The sequence below is a fragment of the Chanodichthys erythropterus genome, chromosome 4 (assembly GCF_024489055.1).
Source record: "Chanodichthys erythropterus isolate Z2021 chromosome 4, ASM2448905v1, whole genome shotgun sequence".
Lineage (NCBI taxonomy): Eukaryota > Metazoa > Chordata > Actinopteri > Cypriniformes > Xenocyprididae > Chanodichthys > Chanodichthys erythropterus.
Window position 1 is genome coordinate 749,566 of NC_090224.1, and position 24,944 is coordinate 774,509.

The 24,944-nt window shown below is 38.2% G+C and overlaps 1 protein-coding gene across 4 annotated transcripts in view; it reads right to left on the reverse strand.

Annotated features, from left to right (window-relative positions):
• The window catches only part of snx14 (sorting nexin 14), a 49,662-nt gene that overhangs the window by 23,567 nt on the left and 1,151 nt on the right, over positions 1-24,944 (reverse strand). For 2 of the 4 annotated variants that reach the window (XM_067383564.1, XM_067383563.1), the window contains exons 3-19: positions 24,802-24,922; positions 15,515-15,591; positions 11,740-11,818; positions 11,601-11,644; positions 11,408-11,495; positions 11,235-11,319; positions 10,813-10,969; positions 9,298-9,373; positions 8,515-8,559; positions 8,325-8,405; positions 8,024-8,138; positions 5,025-5,180; positions 4,813-4,937; positions 4,665-4,723; positions 4,083-4,106; positions 1,279-1,404; positions 792-924 (exon numbers count right to left, since the gene is read on the reverse strand). In XM_067383564.1, the coding sequence (XP_067239665.1) occupies positions 792-924; positions 1,279-1,404; positions 4,083-4,106; positions 4,665-4,723; positions 4,813-4,937; positions 5,025-5,180; positions 8,024-8,138; positions 8,325-8,405; positions 8,515-8,559; positions 9,298-9,373; positions 10,813-10,969; positions 11,235-11,319; positions 11,408-11,495; positions 11,601-11,644; positions 11,740-11,818; positions 15,515-15,591; positions 24,802-24,922 (1,591 nt within the window). The remainder of the gene's footprint in view (positions 1-791; positions 925-1,278; positions 1,405-4,082; positions 4,107-4,664; positions 4,724-4,812; positions 4,938-5,024; positions 5,181-8,023; positions 8,139-8,324; positions 8,406-8,514; positions 8,560-9,297; positions 9,374-10,812; positions 10,970-11,234; positions 11,320-11,407; positions 11,496-11,600; positions 11,645-11,739; positions 11,819-15,514; positions 15,592-24,801; positions 24,923-24,944) is intronic. The other 2 variants (XM_067383565.1, XM_067383566.1) reach the window with 2 other exon arrangements.

Here is a 24,944-nt window from a genome sequence, read left to right on the forward strand (position 1 = left end):
CCATAAGAAGCATTCCCATAAACACAAACAGCTCTTTTGGGAGTGTTCTTAAATTGTTAAGGCAGTATTCTTAAAGGGTTAGTTCACCCCAAAATGAAAATTCGGCCATTAATTACTCGCCCTTATGTCTTTCTAAATCTGTAAGACTTTCGTTCATCTTCGGAACAAAAATTAAGATATTTTTAATGAAATCTGTGAGATGTCTGTCCCTCCATTGACTGCCTTTGCAACGACCAATTTGACGCTTCAAAAAGTTCATAAAGAGATCAGAAAACTAAATCGAGTGGTTTAGTCCAAATTTTCTGAAGAGACTTTTTGTGATGAACAGATTTAATTTGGGTTTTTACTCACATGTAAACTTTGATCAGCAAACATAAGCAGTAGCTCAACCTAACCTGAATGACATGCAAGAACAAACCTCTTACTTCCAGTGTAACCAATGAGGTTCATCCGCGTGTGTTACACAGCATGTTTAAGTTTCCGCAAGAGGTTTGTTTTTGTGCGTCATTCAGGTTAGGTTGATTAAATAAATGCTTTGTTCATTATGAGGAGGACATTTTAAGCTATGTAACTTGGAGAAAGGCCTCTTATATGTCAAAGATTTGACTACTCATGTCATGACCCTTTTAAAATGTTCTATTTTTATGTTCACATAGTTAAAGAAAATAGTTAAATAGTTTCAACAGTCAAATTTAACTGGTATTGGTATTGACTACTGAAATTTTGGTATTGTGACAACACTAGTTTTGAAACTGTTCAGTGTCAGCATATTTCTAAATGTTTTGTCTCACCGTGTCATCTTCTCCTTCAATCATGGCATATTGTGGTAACAGTGCACCCTCCATTGTGCTGCTCTTAAACACGCCCTTTATCTTGCTGCCAATTCGGCTGATCCCAAATGACTCACCACGCTTCGACGTGTTCCTGTACGCAAAAACACGCAGCTGTTAAATTGTCACAAATTCTAAATGGTTCCTTAAAAAAGTCAAACAGCACTCTACACTGCAAAGTCACACAGCCAATGACAGGGTGCATAATACAATGAAAACATAAATCACAGGAAATTTTGGGTATACTCAAGTGCCTTTAAAAGAACGTGAGCAATACAGATACAGGCTCCAACAATGCAAGGCAATGCAGAAAGTCCAGAGAACACATGCAGCAATCCTGTTGCCTGTGCTGAACTCGGACCACTTTTACCTTCAGAAAACACTTTCTGACAGGCAAACTGGTCTAAGATTAGCAGCAAGCTGGGAACATCTTCCACCCCAGACTTACTTCCTGGGGAGGGCTGGTAATACTGTAGGGCGACGTGTTAAGACGGATGTGGTTGTGGCTCTGGAATTGACCACTGGGGACCTGTGGCCAGTGACATAATTCCTGGCCAAAGGGATGCTGTCAAGTCTAAATGAAGCAAATAAGCATGCCAGCACAAGGGAACAAAAACAGAAAAAACAAAAACAAAAAAAAAAACAGATACACATCAGCACTAAAAGGACAGCTGGAGATGGGAGAGGATAGATTCAAATGCACATTAAATTGTCATTAATTACTAGTTCATTTACATAAATATATATATTAAAAAAAAGTATCTGGTGCATGTAGCCATGCAAGTCAGCAGGTAGTTTCAGCTTCAGATGGCACACCCACAGTCCATTCACTGACCACCTAACTCCTATTGCACACAAAACTAAAAAACACTTGTAAGATCCAGTCAGATTGCCCAACTACAAGATAATTTCCATGAGTCAGACTATCAGTACGCCAAAGAACAAAACTCTGTGGACGATATAAGAGCTTGTGAGAAAGAAGTAGTTGCTGGGTTTGCCAAAGTTTTTGAGGTTGGAATCAAAACTTTTCCACAGATCCCCAGTTTTAATTGAGGTTCATAGAAGCATGCAAACTACTTTTTTGTATTTTTATCTTTTGGGACAGACAGTAATTCTTCTCACAGAAATTCTGCATGCATTTCTGCTAGTGTTTTCCAAACTGTTCTCAGCCAGAATGAGTTGTTATATTATCATTGTCACAACAGGAAATCAAAGGTCTGGTTACACAAGACTAGTCAGGGAGTGAATCAGGGAGTGAATGTAACCTCGACTCCGGGGGCACTTGCAACCCAAAGGTTGCAGGTTTGAGTCTCAGTACCAGCAGGAATTGTCATGGGGGGAGTGAATGTACATTGCTCTATTCTACCCTCAGGTGAGGTGAGACCCTTGAGCAAGACACTGAACCCCTAACTGCTCTTTAGGCACCACAGTGTGTGTTCACGGTGTGTGTTTGTTTATTTGGATGGGATAAATGCAGAGCACAAATTCCGAGAATGGGACACCATACTTGGCTACATGTCACGTCACATCACGTCATCAGCTTATCATAAAAGCCGTCGCCACACTAGCCGACTCAAAACAACTCGATTTGTCACAGTTAGCAACTGTTGTGGCTGATTTTGTCCCTTTCAGACAGTGGATTCCATTCTTTTATTAAACTGAATGGAATCCACACAGAACTAAGCTGAGCTGAATAATAACACTACTGTCTTCTGTAGAGCCATTTGCAGCTGAAATATAAGTTGTTTTATAAATAATGAATTTTGCAACATTAACACTTTTATTGTACGGTTTAGAACTATGAAGCTGCTTTTAAACTATTTTTATTTTATGAGACGTTGTAAAGCTACAGCAAGATGGTGACTGTCTTCCACGGTGACTGTTTATGTTAATGTTCCACATTCATTCGATGTCCAAACAGGGCATTTCAAAACGTAATGGGATCAGTGGGAAAATTCATAGGCAGTCGTTTAGTTGATCAACCATCTTTTATATTAAGTGTTCGATGTGCTCAGTGTTCAAGGCAAAATAAGATGATTGTTGTGATATTCCAATCGATTTTTGGGGCGTTTTGAGTCAAGAAATCGGCAGCTGACTAAACAGCAAACTTTTCACACTGCCAAACCTGCGTGTAGTCTGACATCCAGCTGGAAAAAATTGGCTGAAGAAAAATGTAAAAACCATCTCCTAGAATCCTTCTGATGTGACAACAAAGGAACCAAATGAAAAAGGCTGAACTCTGAAGTTTTCAACTATATAAAATATTCAAATATAGAATAGGGCTGGGCAATATAACTGAGAAAAAAAACTTTACATTTTTCAGTCATTTGATAAATTCATATAGTGGGGACCAAAAGTCTAAGATCACATGGGAAGTCTGATATTTTATTAATTTAAGCATTTAATTAATCAGACAGTTTTAGGATTTGGACATTATATATAGTTTGTTGTTTCCATTGAATCACACCAGACATTCACAGAGGTTCAGTTCATGTCAGCTTGATTGATGCTTGTAGTAAAACAAGAAGAAATGTGCTAAATAATAATTCTCAAATTCATGTCCATAGTAATTTTAAATTCAACTTAAAGGGACAGTTCATCCAAAAATGAAAATTCTGTCATCATTTTTCACCCTCAAGTTGTTCCAAACCTGTACAAATTTCTTTCTTCTGCTGAACACAAAAGAAGATATTTTGAAGAATATGGCTAACCAAACAGTTGATGGGCCCTACTGACTTCAATAGAATGGGGAAACATACTATAGAAGTCAATGACTTTCTTCAAAATATCTTCTTTTGTGTTCAGCGCAGAGTTGTTCCAAACCTGTATGTTGTTCCATACAGGTTTGGAACAACTCTGAGGGTGAGTAAATAATGAAAGAATTTTAATTTTTAGGTGAACTATCCCTTTAAAACCAAGTATTTTTCAGTTGTGGTCTAAGACTCTGACCCCACTATACTATTTTGACAATAGTATAAAAAAAACATTTGTTCTGAAAAGGTTTAAAAGGGTTAATATTTTCAGTACATCTCATGTCAAAAAATATGTTAAAATCATCATGATATTCACTATATTCAAATTGCCACCAAAACAATATTTTAATATCTTGTAAATATCTGATATATTGCCCCTCCTATCAAAGTCTAAATGCTCTTCATGACATTGAGGTGCATCAGGCTTTCAGGCAGCTTTATATGGCATGCAGTGAGAGCACTGGACAACAGCCATTTGAACCTCAACAAATACACTTACCTTAAATCATCCAAACTCAAATTCCTGGAATAACAGGCAAAAGGGATTACCATCTGCCCTACATGTCTCTCACTGCTACACATGTACACGTCTATATGAGGTGAACAATACTCACTCTTCGATAATGAAGCATGTTCATGTTGTATGAGCTTAATCTCTCACACAAAAATACATGGCAAAGAAAGGTGCCACTTAACTGGGTGTAAATAGTAATGAAAATGCCCTTTTTTTTTAATGGAACCCATTCAATATGATAATACAATAATAATAATTATTATTATTATTTAAATATTTCTGTTTTAAAATAAAAATTAAAGAAAAAAATACTAAATTACTGTAGTAATTATGCTATTGTAGTGTAAATTTAAAAAAATATTTATTATTAATAATAATTTTATTTAGAACAACAGTAAAATTATAATACTAATACTTATGGCTGTCTTCACTTCTATGCTTTCAAATCAGTAGTCAGTTTTTTCATATTCAAACTATGTATGAACAAAACTATTTTTAGCAATCCCAACTGTGTTCTGCTGCTGTGTAAATGTAGCAACACACACATACAAATGGAAGAAAACTCACCTGTTTAGTTTTGAATTTCTAGCAGGAGACTCAGCACCCCAGAGCAGATGTCGAAAATACTAAGGATAAACAGAGACAGATGCATGATGAAGAGTTTAAACACAACATCTTCAGCAGCTCTAAAATACAAACAATTCCAGGAGGATACCTCATCACTGTGGCAGAACATGGGGGTGAACACTTTCTCCAGCAGAGACAACACATGTTCATAGGCCTCAAATAGACATCGCATCGTCTGGAGCTTCACCACGCCTGTATACGGCCCCTGAGCGACTACAGGATGTGACAAAGACAGAGAGAACAATGAGAGACAATGGCACATAATACAGGTGCTGCACAGAAAGCTGTAATGAGACTGACTGTTGTGGATCTCCTCTATGATGAAAGGGTCAAAGCTGATCTTGTCGATGCTCTCCTCCAGACAGTAAGTTCCATAGATCTTCTGCACCTCCTCATGCAAACGCTGCATCTCTGTGTCACTCAGATCAGGACACAGGATCCTGTCATTAAACTCCTCTAAACACAAAAAAAAATTTCATTCACATTAATGTTCATTTACATTCATTTTTAATATGAAACATTGTAAAGGTTAACATTTTGACCTTTTGAACAATTGCTGTTCACTTTTCACAATACGTGTGAATTTTGTAAACCAAGTTATCTATTCAAAGTTATTAATTTTTCCTGCACTGATCTAATAACTGTGTTGTATATACTTTAGTGCTGTCAAATGATTAATCGTGATTAATCGCATCCAAAATAAAAGTTTGTGTTTAAATAATATGTGTGTGTACACTGTATAATTATCATGTATATATGGGTCAATGACGTGATGTCATTTTTTGTCCAAAGGCCTTAATAATAATAAAAAACAAAGATATGACCTCCAAAGTATGTAAGGTAGTACACCTAGATCTAGAGATTTTATCAAATCCAAAAGGTTTTAATTATATTTTGTTACTTATAAAGGTATTTTAAAGATTTTGTGTCAAAAGTCATTCGGTTTAACCATCTAAAGGCCAATACAGCCACTTAATTTGTGATTAAAATATCTTAAAATGAAATTAATGTATATATTTTTTATTCTGGCATGATTTTGTAACATCAAATATCAACATAGAGCAAAATGGTATTACAATAATGTGTAGAAGTCGTTGCTTTGTTATGAGAAAGAATGTCTGGAAAAATTTGCTTTTCCTTGATGTCATTCGGAGTAACCAATATAAAGGGAACATTTTGAATCAAGTAATGTGGTCAATATCATGTGACAGGATGTGACATCATTCAGACACCTGCAAAGGACCACATGGTCGTGAAGCAAAGTAACTAACTCTCTTTTAACTTTTTGAAAAATTCATGTCCTAACTTGCTTACACACATGTCCCGAAACATCAGGTCATTCAGTACAACCACTATAAAACATGAAAAATGTTGTAATACTTTAAAAACTTGTACTAAATATAAAATGTCTGATTGTTGTTTTGCTAAACAGATAGCAAGCTAACTAGGTAGCTAGCTAGATATTTTTTTTAAATATCGTCATTCAGTATAACCAAATGTGTCATTCGGTAAAAACTAAATTTTGGTTAAACCAAATGACTTTTTTTGGTGACAAATTTTGTCCATCTTGTAAAAAAATACAAAAGCAGAAAAATTTGTTAAATTTATATATAAAATATTTATATTTATACATAAAATGATATATAAATATATATACAGTATATACACATGCAAATATTTCAAATATTTCATTAAATATATACGTTCATGTGAGTCTATTTATATATACATAATAATAATACTACAGAGTTCATTATATATATATATATATATATATATATATATATATATATATATATATATATATATATATATATATATATATATATATATATATATATATATAATTTAAACAAACTTTTATTTTGGATGTGATTAATCGTTTGATAGACCTAATATAACATTGTTAAAGAATAAATCACTTTTGTGATCAATAACCAATTTAAAATGCTTATATTTGAATTAAACCAGCATTTGTAGCGGGCAGTATTCCAGGGCACAGTTTTATGGCGAGGCCCAACTCTGGCTGCAACCACAGAGAAAAATGTGCACCATTTTCAATGGAACTTTGTGGACTAACATAAACAAATATCCTGCTGATAACACTGCTAGATTTTTAATGTTTTTAAAAGAAGTTTCGTCTGCTCACCACCAAGGCTACATTTATTTAATTAAAAATACAGTAAAAAACATTAATATTGTGAAATATTATTATAATTTAAAATAACTGTGTACTATTTAAATATATTTGACAAAGTAATTTATTCCTGTGATGCAAAGCTGAATTTTCAGCATCATTACTCCAGTCTTCAGTGTCACATGATCCTTCATAAATCATTCTAATATGCTGATTTGCTGCTCAATAAAAATTTATGATTATTTTCAATGTTGAAAACAGTTGTGTACTTTTTTTTCAGGATTGATTCCATGATGAATAGAAAGTTCAAAAGAACAGCATTTATCTGAAATACAAAGCTTCTGTAGCATTATACACTACCGTTCAAAAGTTTGGGGTCAGTAAGAATTTTTATTTTTATTTTTTTGAAAAGAAATTAAAGAAATTAATACTTTTATTCATTTAAATCAATCAAAAGTGGCAGTAAAGACATTTATAATGTTACAAAAGATTAGATTTCAGATAAACACTGTTGAACTTTCTATTCATCAAATAATCCTGAAAAAAAATATTGTACACAAATATTTTGTACAATTGTACACATTAAATGTTTCTTGAGCAGCAGATCAGCATATTAGAATGATTTCTGAAGGATCATGTGACACTGAAGACTGGAGTAATGATGCTGAAAATTCAGCTTTGCCATCACAGGAATAAATTACTTTGTGAAATATATTCAAATAGAAAACAGTTATTTTAAATTGTAATAATATTTCACAATATTACTGTTTTTACTGTATTTTTAATTAAATAAATGTAGCCTTGGTGAGCAGACGAAACTTCTTTTAAAAACATAAAAAATCTTAGTGGTTCCAAACTTTTGGACTGGACTGTATGTGTAGATGAAATTCATTCTGCGAACTTTCTTTGTATTTTTTATGTTAGCAGATACTGTGATTGTGCCATCTGCATGATTACTGAAAACATTTGTGCTGAAGTTGCCTGAAGTTAAATTAACGGCAACTAATCGATCATGGATTAATCATAAATATCCCTTATTGTTATCTTAAAGAATATTATACTAACACATATTTTTATAACAGAAACCCACACCTCCTCTTTTAGTTACTAATGACACAGTCATGAATTGTATGCATGTTAGCAGTGAAATGCATGTCCTCACCCACAGTTAGGCAGAACTGCAGGACATGTACAGCTCCTTCCTCCTTCAGGAAACTCATGAAGCGGAACAATAAATCCTGCTGCTCTCTGATTTCCTTCAAATCCAACTTCAAAACCTGGCAGAATAACAATTAAAACAAGCAACCTGTAAGGTTTTAAGATATTTACTAAACCCAAGGACTCAAAAAACACTGAAATGATATTGGTAGTGTGGAATTCATCAACCTTTTCACTACATCACTTTTCTTTAGACGTCCTGATAAACCTGAAAGCATCATGTTAAGGTGACAAAGTTTACCTACCGATGATTTCTTGTTGCGTGGATCTGCAAACTTCTCCAGGAAGGGCACCAGGGCAGATGGAGGGTCGATGACTGGCTCAGGCTAGCAGCAAAATTACATAAAAACAGAGGGGGAAAAAAACATTATTAAAACACACTTTGCAGGAAAGGCTAACTGAACAGTCTTTTATTGATTTGGTTGAATCACTCACTGGAGAATCATCAATGAAGATGAGCACCATGTGATTTACTGTGTCCTAGGGGGGAAAGTGAATTATTAAGATTCACACATAGACATTTATTTATTTATTTATGTTCTATCAAATGCAGCTATTGCATGAAATATACAAGCAAAATTCAGATAACTGTAGCCAATTTAATGCGCAAAAATAGTAAAGGACAAAGAGAAAATATCTATGGTTTAATGTCCTCATTGAAAGGGTTAGTTCACCTAAAAATGAAAATAATATCATTAATTACACACTCATGCCGTTCATCTTTGGAACACTAATTAAGATATTTTTGATGAAATCCGATGGCTCAGTGAGGCCTCTAAAGACAGCAATGCCATTGTAAATCTCAAGATCCATAAAGGTGCTAAAAACATATTTAAAACAGTTCATGTGAGTTTGGTGGTTCTACCTTAATATTATAAAGTGTAGAGGGGAAAAAAAAACGCTGATTCGATTCATAAAGCTCTGAAGCAGTGTTTTGAAATCGGCCATCACGAGATATTGTTGAAAAGTCATTATGTTGTTTTTTTGGCGCACAAAAAGTATTCTCGTCGCTTTAAGGTAGAACCACTGAACTCACATGAACTGATTTAAATATGTTTTTAGTACCTTTATGGATCTTGAGATTTACAATGGCATTGCTGTCTTTAGAGGCCTCACTGAGCCATCGGATTTCATTAAAAAACATCTTAATTTGTGGTCTTACGGGTGTAGAACAACATGATGGTGAACTAACCCTTTAAGGTAACGTGTTTTACTTACAGGATCAGCCACAAAGTCCATTATTGGCAGAAAAACAGAACCCGTCATGACTTCTCGAATCAGCAGGGCCAAAGATCTGAGAATAAACCACAAAGCTTAAATGAGTATAGCAGAGAAACCAACTGATCCTCATAAAACTTTCATTAAGTAATTCATGCCTAGAGACTTGAAAAAGTCATATATTATTACATATTACATATATTACAGTTACATTCAAACTATTTTAAAAGGTTAGTTCACCCAAAAATGAAAATAATGTCATTTATTACTCACCCTCATGCCGTTCCACACCCTTCGTTAATCTTCGGAACACAAATTAAGATATTTTTGTTGAAATCCAATGGCTCAGTGAGGCCTCCATAGCTAGCAATGACATTTCCTCTCTCAAGATCTATTAATGTACTAAAAACTTATTTAAATCAGTTTATATGAGTACTGTGGTTCAATATTAATGTTAAAAAGTGACAAGAACAAAATAAAACAAAATAACTTATTTAGTGATGGCCGATTTCAAAACACTGCTTCAGGAATCTTCAGAGTGATATGATTCTTCTGTGTCAAATCATGATTCGGATTGCGTGTCAAACCGCCAAACTGCTGAAATCATATGACTTTGGCACTCCAAACCGCTGATTCGACACGCTGATTCATAACGCTCCAAAGCTTCCTGAAGCAGTGTTTTGAAATCACCATATCACTATATAAGTCATTATTTTTTTTATTTTTTGCCGCATCAAAAATATTCTCGTCGCTTTATAATATTAATATTGTACCACTGTACTCACATGAACTGATTTAGATATGGCTTATGACCTTCTGACTGATTTAGTACCTTTATGGATCTTGAGAGAGGAAATGTCATTGCTGGCTATGCAGGCCTCACTGAGCCATCGGATTTCAACAAAAATATCTTAATTTGCATTCCAAATATTAACTAAGGTCTCACGGGGGAAGAACGACATGAGGGTGAGTAATAAATGACAGAATTTTCATTTTTGGGTGAACTAACCCTTTAAGACAAATAATTTTTTTTTCACATGAAAAATAAATAAATATATAATTTTCATGATCAAAGATGAGTTTAAAAGGAATAAAATTATTAACAACAAAGGGACTTTAAATAAATGAATTCTTTTATTGACCAAGGTCACATTATATTGATCAAAAGTAACAGTAACTAAACTTTTTTATCAATCATCACAGTTTCCACAAAAAAAAATGAAGCATTGATAATAAGAATTTTTTCTTCAAAACAGCATATTAGAATGATTTCTAAAGGATCATGTGACACTGAAGACCAGAGGAATGATACTGAAAACTCAGCTTTGAAATATGTTGCATTTTAAAATATATTTTAACAGAAAATTTGTTATTTAAAATTGTAGTAATATTTTTACAGAATTTTTGATAAATGCAGCCTCTAGCATAAGACTTTTTTTCAAAAACATTTAAAAAATCTTACAGACCCCAAACTTTTTAATGGTAGTGTACTTCGTGTGAATGTGTGAAGGATACCTGCAGTCTGTAGCTCTAGGTGGCATGACGAAAGGAAACAGCAGTTCTGTGAGTTTCCTCAAGTACAGCAGCTCATCTTTGCGGCTCCTCAGGGCAACATGCATATCGGCACCGTACTCAGCTAATGCTGCCTGCTGGAGACTCTCGGTATTCTTCACTGTTCACACAAACACAGACAATTTAAACAAAATCAAAAAAAATAATAATAATAAAATAGCTAATTAAAATTATGGTGCCAAAATGCAAAATGTCCTTTACACTCTTAAGTTTATACCATAAGTTCCAACAGAGATGCTCTATATGTTACAATGGGGATAGAAATTCAAAGAACCGCTTTTTTGATAGTTTTTTAATTTGTTTATTTAACCTTAATTCTAGACATATGCTCCTATAATATTCAATTATTTCACCACAGGACGCACCTTTCTGCTGTGCTTTTGCCATGATCTCAATGTGCTTCATAGCTGCTTTCATCATTTTGTCCATCAAAACCGAGGGTACATCCACCTACAAGACCATTTTAGTCAGTATGCCTTTCACAGATGTAGGTAAATTGTGATATCTGTGTCAATAGATTGTGTAAAGGTTTATGTACTCTTTGTGCACGGTGAGCCAGAACTGCAGCAAAGAAACGGATTGTTTGTCTCAGTTCATCCACACACGCCTCATCATCTGTAATATCTCTGATAGCAAATCATCATAAAAGAAAAAAAAAGTTGAATTTTGCTTTAACTTTCCCAGCTAAAACATTGAGAATTTAGCAATTTTTTCATTTAAAGCAGCCATACCTGTACCATGGGTACACAAAGTTCTCGAGAACTAACTCCAAAACCTGAAGATCAGTCAAGCGAAGATTTATTAGTTCTATGAATTTGAATTAGCTTATATAATATATAATTTTATTCATGACTGGAATTATGGCTCTACCTCTGAAATACTGGCATCCACTTTAGACGGCACCTTTAAGTCCAGCCATGGCTGATAGTTCTCCAGCAGAAGGGTCGGTCTTTGGAACAAAAACACAAATCCTTTATAGTTACATTTACATCTTCATTATTCAATCAAAAAAGTTTCAAAATCAAAATAACTGATGTTGTCTGTGGCAAGCACGGTTGCGAGTTATATGAACTCGCAATTTTGAGAAAAAATGTCAGTCTTTTTTCCCTCACAACTGGACATTATAACGCAATTTCAAATCTATATCTCACAATTCTGACTTCATAACTCGCAATTACTACATTATATATCACGCAATTCTGGCATAAACTCACAATTGAGAATTATAAAGTCAGAACTGCATTATATAAACTAGAAATTTGAATCTTATAAAGTCAGAATTGCAAGTTTATATAAACTCACAATTCTGAGAAAAAAAGTCAGTCTTTTTTTCCTCACAATTGGACATTGTAACAATTTCAAGTCTATATCTCACAATTCTGAATTTATAACTCACAATGCTGACTTTATATCACGCAATTCTGACTATAACTCACAATTCTGACTTTATATCACACAATTCTAACTTTATATCATGCGATTCTGATTTCATATCACGCAATTCTAACTTTATATCACGCAATTCTAACTTTATATCATGCAATTCTGACTTTCACGTCGAAGAGGCCCCGCAGGGGACCCAGCTGACTCGCCGGCTCCTCGCAGCGCCCGCGCCCTCGCCGACTGCCGCCTTCGCGTCGTCGTCGAGCCGCCGCCTCCCATTCCCGCGAACCGGCCGCTTCCCAGCGTGTCTCCTGCCGCCATCCGGCGCGCCCTGAGAGCGTCTTCCCGCGGTCACCTTACCGCATCTCAGAGCAACTTTCCAGCGATTTTCACAGCTACGAGCCCGGCCCTCGCCGTTTAAGAGCCTCCCAATCGCCGTTTTCACGGCACTACCGGCATTTTTTAATGCCTCACCACTGTGCTACGTGCAGAGCCCCGCTGCACGAAGATGACGGACACGGGGAGTGCGTTGGATGTCTGGGCGTTGCCCACGCAGATGACGCGCTTGCCGGCGGCTCATGCCCATACTGTGAACGCATGAGTTTAGCGTCTCTGCGCTCGCGGGCCGCCTTCTTCTCCGAGAGCGACCCCCCTGTTCATGCCCTCCTGTCTCCCACGCCGGCCAGGAAAAGACCCCGGGGCAGAACAGTGCAGCGCATGGAGACGGGCAAGCACACGTCGGCCCAACGCCCGCGTGCCTCGCCCTCTCCCCACAGAGAGCAGACCCCGTCTCATTCTCCCGCCCAGACCAGCGTTCCTCTGTAGATGCGAGCGACCTCGTCTCCTTCGGTGGATCGGATGAAGAGCCGCTCTTCGATTCCTTATCTATGGCAGCCTCTGAACATGAATCGTGGGCTGGCGAGCCGGACGACCCCGCCCCCCTGCCTTCATTGGAGCCTATTGATCACGGCACCGGCATGGACGCCGAGTTATTCCGCGTCCTGTCCAGTCCAAGGCCGTAGAGGAACTGGACCTCGACTGGGCTCCGCCAGAGGAGCCATCACTGAGCCGCTTGGAAGAGTGGTTTCTTCCAGGCCGCTGCCAGGCCCCTCGCCAGCGCTCCGCTTCACAGAGCGCTTTACTGCGGAGCAGAAGTCCTCTCAGGCTATGAGACACTTTTTGCCGAAACTCTCTAGCTCCACGTCTGCCTCTAGCCGCCCCAGGCCTGCGCCGGCTCAGCAGACCAAGCCAGGCCCCTTCTGATTCCCAAGCAGCACCGCCCAAAGAGCAACGCTTGCGCCCTTCTAAGCGCTCCTCCTTCCCCAGGCGCCACGGACCCCAGCCCAGGATTGTGCTGGACCCTGTGACCCCTAAGTCATCCTAGTCTGAGAAGGAAGAGGATTGGGGCAGGTACCACCATGGCCGGACCCCCCCAAAAACGCTGCTATAATACAACCCCCCACAACCTGCTGTAATAGGGCCCAGATGTGCTGCGCCCTCACCAACTGCCGCTTTCACGGCGACCCATTTTTTAAATATATCACAAAAGAGCAAATTTCCTCTTCCATCCAATGCGGTGCTCTACCCCCTTCTAAGCGGGCCGTCATCCGATATTATTCTCCCTCTCGCCACCCGGTCCGAGGCTTGGAAAGCCATCCCCGGCGTGTCAGATTGGACTCTGAAGGTCATAAGCCAGGGCAACTCGCTCCAATTTGCCAGAAGACCTCCACGGTTTGGCGGGGTCATTCAGACTTCGGTACAAGCGGACGACACACATGTCCTCCGAACCAAAGTTTTAACCCTGTTGAGAAAGGGGGCTATAGAAATAGTTCCCTTCCCAGAGAGCGAGTCGGGAAGTCTCAGACCCATTCTGGACCTCAGGTTACTGAACCTTTCCCTCATGAAGCGAAAGTTCAAAGTCCTGACAGATCCTCGTGCAGATTTTCCACGAGGACTGGTTCTGTTCACTGGATCTGAAGGATGCTTACTTTCACATCCAGATAGCCCCCCATCACAGACGATTCTTGAGATTCGTGTTCGAGGGTGTGGCTTACCAATACACGGTCCTCCCCTTCGGGATCTCCCTGGCTCTTCGCACTTTTACGGAGTACATGAACGCAGCCCTTTCCCCTCTGAGACAGATGGGAATACGTGTTTTAAAACTACCTCGACGACTGGCTCATTTTAAGCAGCTCGCGCACAGAACTAGAGCACCACAGATCCGTGCTTCTCAGCCACTTGCAGTACATGGGTCTCAGGGTCAACGCCGTTCAGAGCACAAGTGATTTCACTCTCTGCGCTTCCCCGTTCATCGGACGAGCCAGAGCTGGAAACTTTATGCCCCGTTAGGGCTTTACGCGTCTACATTTAGCGATCACATCCTTTCCGGCAGTCTGATCAGCTATTCGTTTGTTTCGGTGGTTGCACCAAGGGTCCCCGGTCTCGAAACAATGTCTATCACGGTGGATCGTGGACACTATAGCTCTTTCATACTCCTCTGTGGGCGCTACTTGCCCCATCGGAGTTAGGGCCCATTCCACTAGAGGCATGGCACGGCGCGGTTGAATTCGTTCCCCCATACGCAGTACAAGTGAAATATCGAAAGGGAACGTACTCGGTTACTAACGTAACCTCGGTTCCCTGAGATATGGAACGAGTACTGCGTTACTTGCCGTGCCACGAGGCTGCTGCTTAGGTCGTCGCTTCAGTCGACATGGCCTGATGGCCTATGGCGAAACGCTCTCTTATATAGCACATTACCCCGCCCCTTTTGGCGGGAATGTTCGCGCGCTCTCTTCTCTTAGGCTGCGCAGCTGAGCCGCGCCACCATTGGTTCAACAACTTGTCTATGAGTGAACCAATGACGGTGTGGTTATACTGCGTTATTGAAAAGGCTTCAGTAGCGGGGAAAAAGGGATACTTTTCACCCATACGCAGTACTCGTTCCATATCTCAGGGAACCAAGGTTACGTTAGTAACCGAGTACGGTTCCCATCTCCTTCTTCCCCACACTATGAACGGTGTTCCACTGCCCTTTAATTTTTGCTGTTGAATTCTACCGTTGATTTTTGTTTTGTTGAATACTATTTTGTTTGTCTTTCCCAAGCCAGAATAATTTCTTGCATATTGATTTGAAACCCAAGCTGAATGGAACCTTTTTACAGACATAACTGACATAATTTCTTATTTCTTTCTTTTGATTTTGGACTGAAATATGCCCAGTTCAAGTTGATCAAAGATTTTGTGAGATTTGAGATCATACCTGTGGCGGTTGCACTGTTTTTTCCCACATACTGCACAACTGTGACCCAGAGGGAACAATTCCTGCTGTTCCTGTGGCTGTAGATACACAAATATACAGTACAGACATCAAAAAAAGTCTCCAGCAACAAGTGAGGTAGTACAAAATTACCAAGTGCTTACATTACTTTTAATTAGTGGTCAATCAAGGTTTTTGGCTGATATCTAGAGAGCATGGCGTTCAATATAGTGCTTGTAATCGTTACATCCAGGGCCGTAATGGGTTTATTGTGCTCAAGCTATGCTTTGTTTTTGTCTCTCTCTCTTTCTCTCTTTCCCTGCAAGACAATTATCACCACATTACTTCAGTAATCAGTGTCCGGTTGTGGATGGATGATGGGATGGGAAAAGTGTTGGTGGTGGCTTGATTGTGTGCAGCAGCTGAGATCCCATCCTTAACCCCAACTTGATATTGTCTTAAAGCAAATAGTTTGGTGACTCTGTGTATCTTTACCTCATTTGTGTCAAACTTACTGAAGTAGAGTTTTTTTGTCTTTGTCTCACTGATTGCACTCTATGATTGAGACTTAAAAGGGAGAATTGAGTGTTAACTTGAGTTTTTTTTTTTTTTTTTTTAATGTTTTGATTCAGCTATTGTTTTGGTTTGGCTAAGGCTACTGGTTTGTGATTTATTGATTACTTTGTGGAGTTAGTAGGGAGGTGGGTGCCATTTTATTTTGAATTAACCTTTTCTCCTGGTTATGTTAGTTAGGGAGTTAGCTTATTTTGCTGTATTTTGTTTTTTCTTTTTAGTATAGTTAGTTGCTTAATGAGTTATTTTATGTTCATTGTTTTGGCAATACCTCCTTCTGAATCTGATACTCCTCTTTTACTTTAGTTTGATTTTGTAAATAAAAACTACTCTCTTTTGTGAAATATATGGTGGCTGTTTGGGTTATTGATGTGAGCCAATTCTGGCGCTGAAGATGGGGTGCTTTCTCTGCTGTTGCACACTTATTCACCACCATATCCATTTTGCTGTTGCATTCCTCCCCTTGACCAATCAGGAAACTGTAACAATAATATATACATAATGCAGACCAGCATTGTATACAATATTGATAAAATGACGAATAAACACTTATTTTACCCAATATATACTCCAATTTCACAAAATAAAGGGGGAATTTTTTTTGAGTTAACACTTATCCAAATGGTCAAGTATTGCCCAGGCCAATTTACCGGTCCACGATATAGCCAAAATGTAGTTCCAGTCCTCAAATCTGATTGGCTGAAAGGCCTCCCAAATGTGCTGATGTTCTACCAGTATCATTTTGCCTAATTATCACTATTTATTATACTCGGGATCTGTTGGCAGAGCCCAGCAACGACTTCCAAGGCCAAGTCCTGTCATGCCACAGAGCTTCACTCATGTAGTTTTCCATTAAATTACATTATAATTTTCATATCTGGCCCACATTATATTCAATTTGGTCTGTCACCTTAAACTTGAGCATGCCAGTACAGAATGACATTAAGCATGTGAAATCTCTGAAGTATTCCAAGACTGAGCCAGCTAGAAAAAACTATGGATACAGTCTAGCTAGAGAAATGTTGTGTCACTACTCCTGTCCATATCAAAGTATGTGTGTAGTGACTTGTGTTATGCCTTAATAAGAAGAAAGAAGTGGCTGAAGGTAATCCTGAGTCTGAGCTTTCTGTATAAGAATTAAAAAAAAAGTTGTATGGTAGCCAAATTATAGATTTTACGGCATCGGATACTCTGCTATCGCGATCACAACCAGGGACATTGCAGTTCTTCTTCATCATTAAAGTTTTATATCTGCATTTATTTATTAAACTAACTTCTCTTTCACGTTTTATTGTGCTTAAACTGTCAAATACACTTTGTGTGTCAAAATCACAAAAAGTTTATATACACAGTCGGTTATGCCTGTGAACATAAACAGCAGAGTCAGAAACTGCATGTGTATATTAGATCTGTGGTGCATTCCCTTCAAATAGAAAACTAATCCACTGTGTCTTCAGTGTAAAAGTGTACCATGTAAAATACCATGTAAAAGTGAATTTTGCATATTCACTTTAAGACTTTAGGACCTACATGAAAACAGAAAATTATGGTTGGTTGACTGATTGCAAATAGAACAATGATAGACTTTTATAGTTTGGTTGAAGTGTCGCAGACACACAGATAAAGAGAACAAAGACCAGGATGAGACTAAAAAGTCCCAATGTAAGCGGCGTATTAAGAGGCTTAATGATAAACTGAAAGAGCTGCAAGCAGAAAAAAAAGGAGTTAACAATTTTTAAGTCCAAAGACATATATTTATGTAGTTTTATTTATTTATTTGTTGTGTTTGTGTCTAGATGGTTTGTTTCAGGATTTCTGCTGCAATTACCTCTACAATCTTCCTTTCAATTGCCTAACAGCTCAGATAATTACAGAACTTACTGTTCCCAATTTGATTTATGAGGGCACATGGTGCACAGTGGAGACTGCAGACAAACAAATTCCTTTCTCCTGCCTCAAAATGTTACATTTTCTACATTGTTTGTTTCTGCTTTTGTTAAAATAGTCTATAAGTTGTGGAAAATTCTGTAGGGAGTATTTCAGTTTGCATTTGCATGGGAGTTAGGGAAGGGAGGGAATTTTACTTTTTTAAATTTACTCAGTTTTTATTGTGAAGATCTGGAGGCAGGTGAGTCTCTCTGCTTTCATGTTGCAGTGCCATAAAAAGATGCAGAATCTACAGAGACAACAGGTAACATCTTAAAGGGGTGTTTCAGTTTTTTTTTTTTTTTTCTTGGCTTAATTGTGTTTTTGGGGCACAGTTTAACATGTCTTAATGCTTTTTTTTTTTTTTTTTTTTTATTTTATTTTACCTTTATTCTACACCTCTGTTTGCACTGTCATTCGAACGGCTCGTTTGACTTCCTGCTTCTATGAAGCCGCTCCCTCCGAAATGCGCAATGTGCTCAGATTGGTTAGTTGGCCCAGTGTATCCAGAGCCATCGTGATTCGCTGAAGCTTCCGGAAACGCCACGCCCCTTACCATTAGTTTTTACCAGAGCCGTTATGTGCTTCAGTAGAAATGTAAATAATGGCGTCTATATTGCTGTATCAAATTGAGCCCGAATCAGACTCAGATGAAGAGGGTCAAGCAGAACCTCTGCAATCATGGCTTTTAAAGGACATTTATGAATGGTATTATTAAATTTAGTATTTGTGTCAAAGTGTTTAGATATTCTGTTACTGCTATTTGTGAGCTTTCAATATACAGTTTTATCCTGATTAAAGTTTTACTGTAGCCGAATACATGCAGCATTTTTGTAAAGGTAGAGTTTAATTTATAGCATGAACAACTGTTTGTCTCTGAACATAGAAGTTTGTTTGTGTTTGTATAATTTAGCTAACTGGCTAGCGAAGCAAAAATGTGTTGGTCTTTGTTTAAGTCCTTGATGCAATCAAAAAATAGCAACAGAACTATACGTATAAAAGACATGTACAAACAATAAAACGTACTTACAGTTTGGGGGCGATAAACAGCAGCTTCTGCTTTTAAAGTGGGAACTGCTTCTTTCAGTAATAGCCTTTGTGCATTCGGTAATTGCCATCCAGCATTGAACTTGTGTAGATTCTGGAAGCCGTCTTCCACGGCGCATACAGTGTAGAATTATAATGGGTTCTATTATCTTTTGACGCTCGCGTCCGGTGTAAACAACTCTTCCGCTTCCATTATGCTGCACCACATGGCCTCGCCCACTTAGTTGCGTCTTCCCGGGGGCGTGTTTTGCATGGTTTATGATGTCACCAACCCGGGAAGAAGCTCATTGTAGTCCAAACCGGTCATTTTTGTAGGCATTAAACTGCCATAACTTTAAAAGACAATATCTCCGTTTGCATTGAACTTTCAGTGCTGTAACTTTGCAGATACTGTTTATGCTCAAGCAGCAACATTACACACTAACTAAAGTTTAAAAAGTGAAATTGTATTGAACCACACCTTTAAAATAAAATAAGTTACAGACTCTCAATCATCTGCGAGTGAGCTCAGTTAGCTCAGTTACTATGGGAAATGCTCCCCCAGTTTCCTCTCTGTATCCAGCTGCCAGTTGCATAAACATAGCCAACATGTTAAGACTGTTTCTTAAGTACTAGTATGACCAACTAGCAATTAGTCAAGAGGCAATCAGTGTTACATTTTGGTTTCAAATTAGGTCAATCAATATTTTTATGTACTTGACTTAAATCAGTTATGAACAGTCTTAAAAAATGTGTAACTTGTAAGACTAGTCTTAGTAGTTTATGCAACCGGCCCCTCAGTCACCGCAGAATGGTGCAGGGAACACATGTGCACAGTCTAAGGCTGAATCAGATACAGACTCGGACTCTGATCAGGAAGATGACAAGGATGCTTTCGCCTTCCTGCCTGAAATCATCTGGAGGCCTTATGGCCCAGGAGTGAGTGGACACACTCAAATGCACCCCCTCACTGTGAGTAGCAGTACTAAAAAGTGTGAGGATGGAGAATAAACTAAGATCTATTACAACTAATTACAAGACCTATCTCATGAGCTAACAAAGAAGGTGATCCTGTTAAAAAAATTCCACAACAAGCAAAAAAGCATCCATTCATCCTCTGAACCGCTTGTCCTATGTAGGTTCACTGGGATGCAGGAGATGTCTTGGCCTGAAGGAAGGGAAATACCCTGGACAGATGGCCAGTCCACTAGAGTGTTAGCACTCACTGCTGTGTGTCTTTGGATTGTGGGAGAACCTGGAGCACTTGGAGGAAACCCAAGCTAACACAGGATAACATGTAAACTCCACACAGTAAGGCCTCTTGCACTTTGCTCATTGACCATGAAGGGAAATGATATCTGGCAGATGGAGATGTCTAATAAGTGATCTCACAGTCATTGAAAGACTGTATCAAAAGTAAAACTGATTGGTCCAAGGTGAATTCTGTTAAGCAGAAGGCCAGGGAAGACGTGGCGGACTACACAGTGAGGCTGATGTCAGCATACATTAAGTACTCTGGGCACTGATGGTAATGACACTGAACCCAATGAGCAGGGTAACAAGGGACCACTTGTTGGGATATGGCTAGCAGGCCTAAATCATGATCCAACAAAAGCTCTAGTGTCAGTGGTGACTTGAACCCTATGTGAGAGACAAGCAGGTCAGCTTACGCAGCTGCATAGCCTTACAGCATTCAGGCATGCTTGTCAAAGACCCCTGTGAGTGCAATTGAAAATACCAACCAAATACGGATGTGGAGAAAGGAATTGTGCCAGCTGTCCAACACTTGTTTGGAAGGGGGTGGGGGGGGGGGTCATATTTAAGGGCCAATACCCCTCCGATAGCTCCATGTGGACAGTGAGAAAACCTCATGGCACCTGGTGACTGGCAGTAGATTATGTGAATCAGTGTATTGGCAAATTGATCCCTTTTGTCATAGACCCATATACAAGGAATTTTCACCACTGTTCTTTTTTTAGTTTGTGGATTATACCAAATCTGCAGAGCTGGATGCAGTGAAAGGAATGTATCATACGTTTGTTTCAGGGCACCAAATCTACATTAAATTGGTATGGAAAAACCGACAAATGGGAAGGCCCCGTATAATGTCCTCCCAAGTTCAGGGAAGGGAAAGATGAGTGCATGTAACTCACCTTGTCCAAGGTGCAGTATGAACTTGGGAGTGAGCAGAACCTGAGGAAGAACTCACCCTTATAGAGGGTGAGGGGTTCCCCGAATGGTGAAGATTGGATCCATCACTGTTTACTAATTAGCTTTCCCTACCACATTGCAGGCTAGGGAAGGGAGGAAGGGAAAGTAAGAGGGCTGAGGGAAAGTTAAACAGATGAACTGGGTAAAGTGGTTGGTCGTACATGCAGATCATTGACTAGACGAGAAGAGACTGGGACCACCCCTATGAAACCCTATCACATTCACCTGCACTGGAGGGGTATCAGAAAAACAGCAAGCAAAGTGGGCTATGCTGAAGAAGTTTCTAGATGATCCTGTTATTGTAGATGTGAGACTGACCAATACTTCCACTTTACTCCCAGGTGCCAGCTGGCTTTAGCTTACAGCAAGAATGGTCACCTGAAAACACCTCGCCATATTCTATGCAGTGCTGACAATAAGCAGGGACAACCAGGCCTTTTATGATGGGCTGGAGTTATCGCATTTAAACCAAGGAGGGCATAATCTCTCTGGAAAGCAATCACAATTTTCCAGAGGCACCTAATTAAGTGCTTTTCTGAAAAAGCTTTGCTGTAGAGCGTTTTTTTTCTGTTAAGATGCTTTAGTTGTTATGATACGGAATATGGAATATCCACAGAAGTGCTACTAGTATCTGATTTCACAGATATTTGTTTCTGAATATAAAAACTTTGATACAATGTAAAGTATTTGCTTTGACTCTTGTTTTAAATGTTTCTGTTATTGTGCTTGTTGTTGTCTTATGTTGCCGTTGCACAAGCATGATATGGCAGTTGATCCACTGTAATTGGATGGCTGAGTAAAAAGTGACAGCGATGAGTACTGCGTTTTTTACCTAAAGTTGAACATTTTTCAACTCTTGGCTTCCAGAAATAAAAATGCCAAGCGTTCAGGGTGAAATAAATACTCAGCGCCTCATCAACTGAAAAATATATGCTGGTCTTAGGAAAAAAAGTCCTACGCTGGGGAAAAAATACTCTGGCCTTAGGTGGACACACAGCCCAACGCCCAATTCACACTGCAAGCGTGAGCGTAAATACATAAGTTGCAGAGACGCACGAGTATTCACACTGGAAGCGCTTGTACAGCGTCACAGCAGCAGCTCCAAGCTACAAATAAAGTAAGCATTTCTTTACAAAGACAGCTATAAATTTGTTTTTATAAGTTGGTCTACTGCGTGCACGTTTACAATCATCTACCACATTCACATGTTTACATGACAGCAAACTGCGAAAAAAAAGAGCGCAAACTCGGGTTTCATTCAAGTATGCTAGAGCCTATACAGCTGTCTGATTAATAACTAAAAGAATGTTATATATCATATTATCTAGCTAGTTTACTTTAGTTTTTTATAATACACCATACTTTAACACAAACTGAATAATTAAAAACAAGTTTAACTGGGTAAATCTTCTATAAATATTTTTGATTCTTCATTTTCTTTTCTGACAGTCATATTCTTGTTAAAACACACCAGACATGCTTATTCTGTGCATTTTGAACACCTTTTGTGTGAAATTATATTTATTTTGTTAGTCAAAAGTGTGCTTTCACTTTAATTGAGCGTCAGCAGTGCAGCAAAAAATAGACTCGTGCCGAAACCCCCGCTTCACTGCTGCTCACATGCTGCTCCTGCTTGATGCTCACACGTTGCTCCTGCTCCCGGTGTGAATGCATCCACTGGTTAACATGCACGCCGAAACAAATATGCGCTGGGCATGTCCCGCTCATGTTTGTGTTGTGAAACCAGCATAAGTCCTGCCCCAAGAATTGCTTACTGTGGCCATGACTCTATGGATTTGACTCAAAGAATGATCACAAACTTTTTTACTTGGATATTGGCTCTGATTTTTTTCTTCTTCTTACAACATAATTGGCTATATTACTACAAGACTGCAAAAAATATTAAATAGGTGTGCATATCCAAAACCAAATTGAGTTCAGGTGCAGGAAATAAAAAATAAATAAATAAAGGCAGATGTCCACACATGAAATGAAAGCTTCAGAAATTTTTTGTTGTAATAACATTTCCTTTAATTTCAGTGTGGGAACATCTACCTTTTCTATTTCAAAAAAGTGCCATCTACTAAGGCTCCCACTTCAGAAAGTTGAAGACAACTACAGTACAGTCCAAAAGTTTGGAACCACTAAGATTTTTAATGTTTTTAAAAGAAGTTTCGTCTGCTCACCAAGGCTACATTTATTTAATTAAAAATACAGTAAAAACAGTAATATTGTGAAATATTATTACAATTTAAAATAACTGTTTTCTTTTTGAATATATTTCACAAAGTAATTTATTCCTGTGATGGCAAAGCTGAATTTTCAGCATCATTACTCCAGTCTTCAGTGACACATGATCCTTCAGAAATCATTCTAATATGCTGATCTGCTGCTCAAGAAACATTTAATGTGTACAATTGTTAGGGCTGGGCGATATATCGCATGCGATTGTCACGCGCATTTCGTCAGTAAAGCCGGTTCCTTGATTACCACTAAATCGCCATCACCTGCTTTCAAATGGAGCGGCATTTAATAGACAGAGCCGTAGATCGCTGACAAGCCACGCAATATCACGTTCATATCGCAGATGAATCGCCTTCGATAATGAACGCGATATTGCGTAGCTTGTCAGTGATCTACGGCTCTGTCTATTAAATGCCGCTCCATTTGAAAGCAGGTGATGGCGATTTAGCGGTAATCAGGGAACCGGCTTTACTGACGAAATGTTTGTGTACAATATTTTTTTTCAGGATTATTTGATGAATAGAAAGTTCAAAAGAACAGTGTTTATCTGAAATCTAATCTTTTGTAACATTATAAATGTCTTTACTGTCACTTTTGATTGATTTAATGCATCCTTGCTGAATAAAAGTATTCATTTCTTTAATTTCTTTTCAAAAAAATAAAAATTAAAATTCTTACTGACCCCAAACTTTTGAACGGTAGTGTATAATGCTACAGAAGCTTTGTATTTCAGATAAATGCTGTTCTTTTGAACTTTCTATTCATCAAGGAATCCTGAAAAAAAGTACACAACTGTTTTCAACATTGAAAATAATCATAAATGTTTATTGAGCAGCAAATCAGCATATTAGAATGATTTCTGAAGGATCATGTGACACTGAAGACTGGAGTAATGATGCTGAAAATTCAGCTTTGCATCACAGGAATAAATTACTTTGTCAAATATATTTAAATAGTACACAGTTATTTTAAATTATAATAATATTTCACAATATTACTGTTTTCTACTGTATTTTTAATTAAATAAATGTAGCCTTGGTGAGCAGACGAAACTTCTTTTAAAAACATTAAAAATCTTAGTGGTTCCAAACGTTTGGACTGGACTGTACTGTACTGTACTTCTGTGATAATAAAGCATTATCAAGAGAGGGGATGTGGTGTGTACATGCATATTCTGTGATTGTATCAATACCACATTTTGGTTGACTGGGTTGCTTATTGTTCACATAATGTAACTGAATAATGTCTTATTAAACACTCTCATTATGGCACTCCTGGCTCCTGACAACAGTCTGGTTTCTAACACTTACTTTCCTCGTGGACCTTACTGAGATGAGAATATTCGGCAGCAGGTATTCCGGGCTGAGAGAGCAGTAGAATGTGATCACTCCAGCCAGAAACGACCAGAAAACCATGAGAATGTGGAGATACCTGGGAAAAAAGTTAAAAGCAT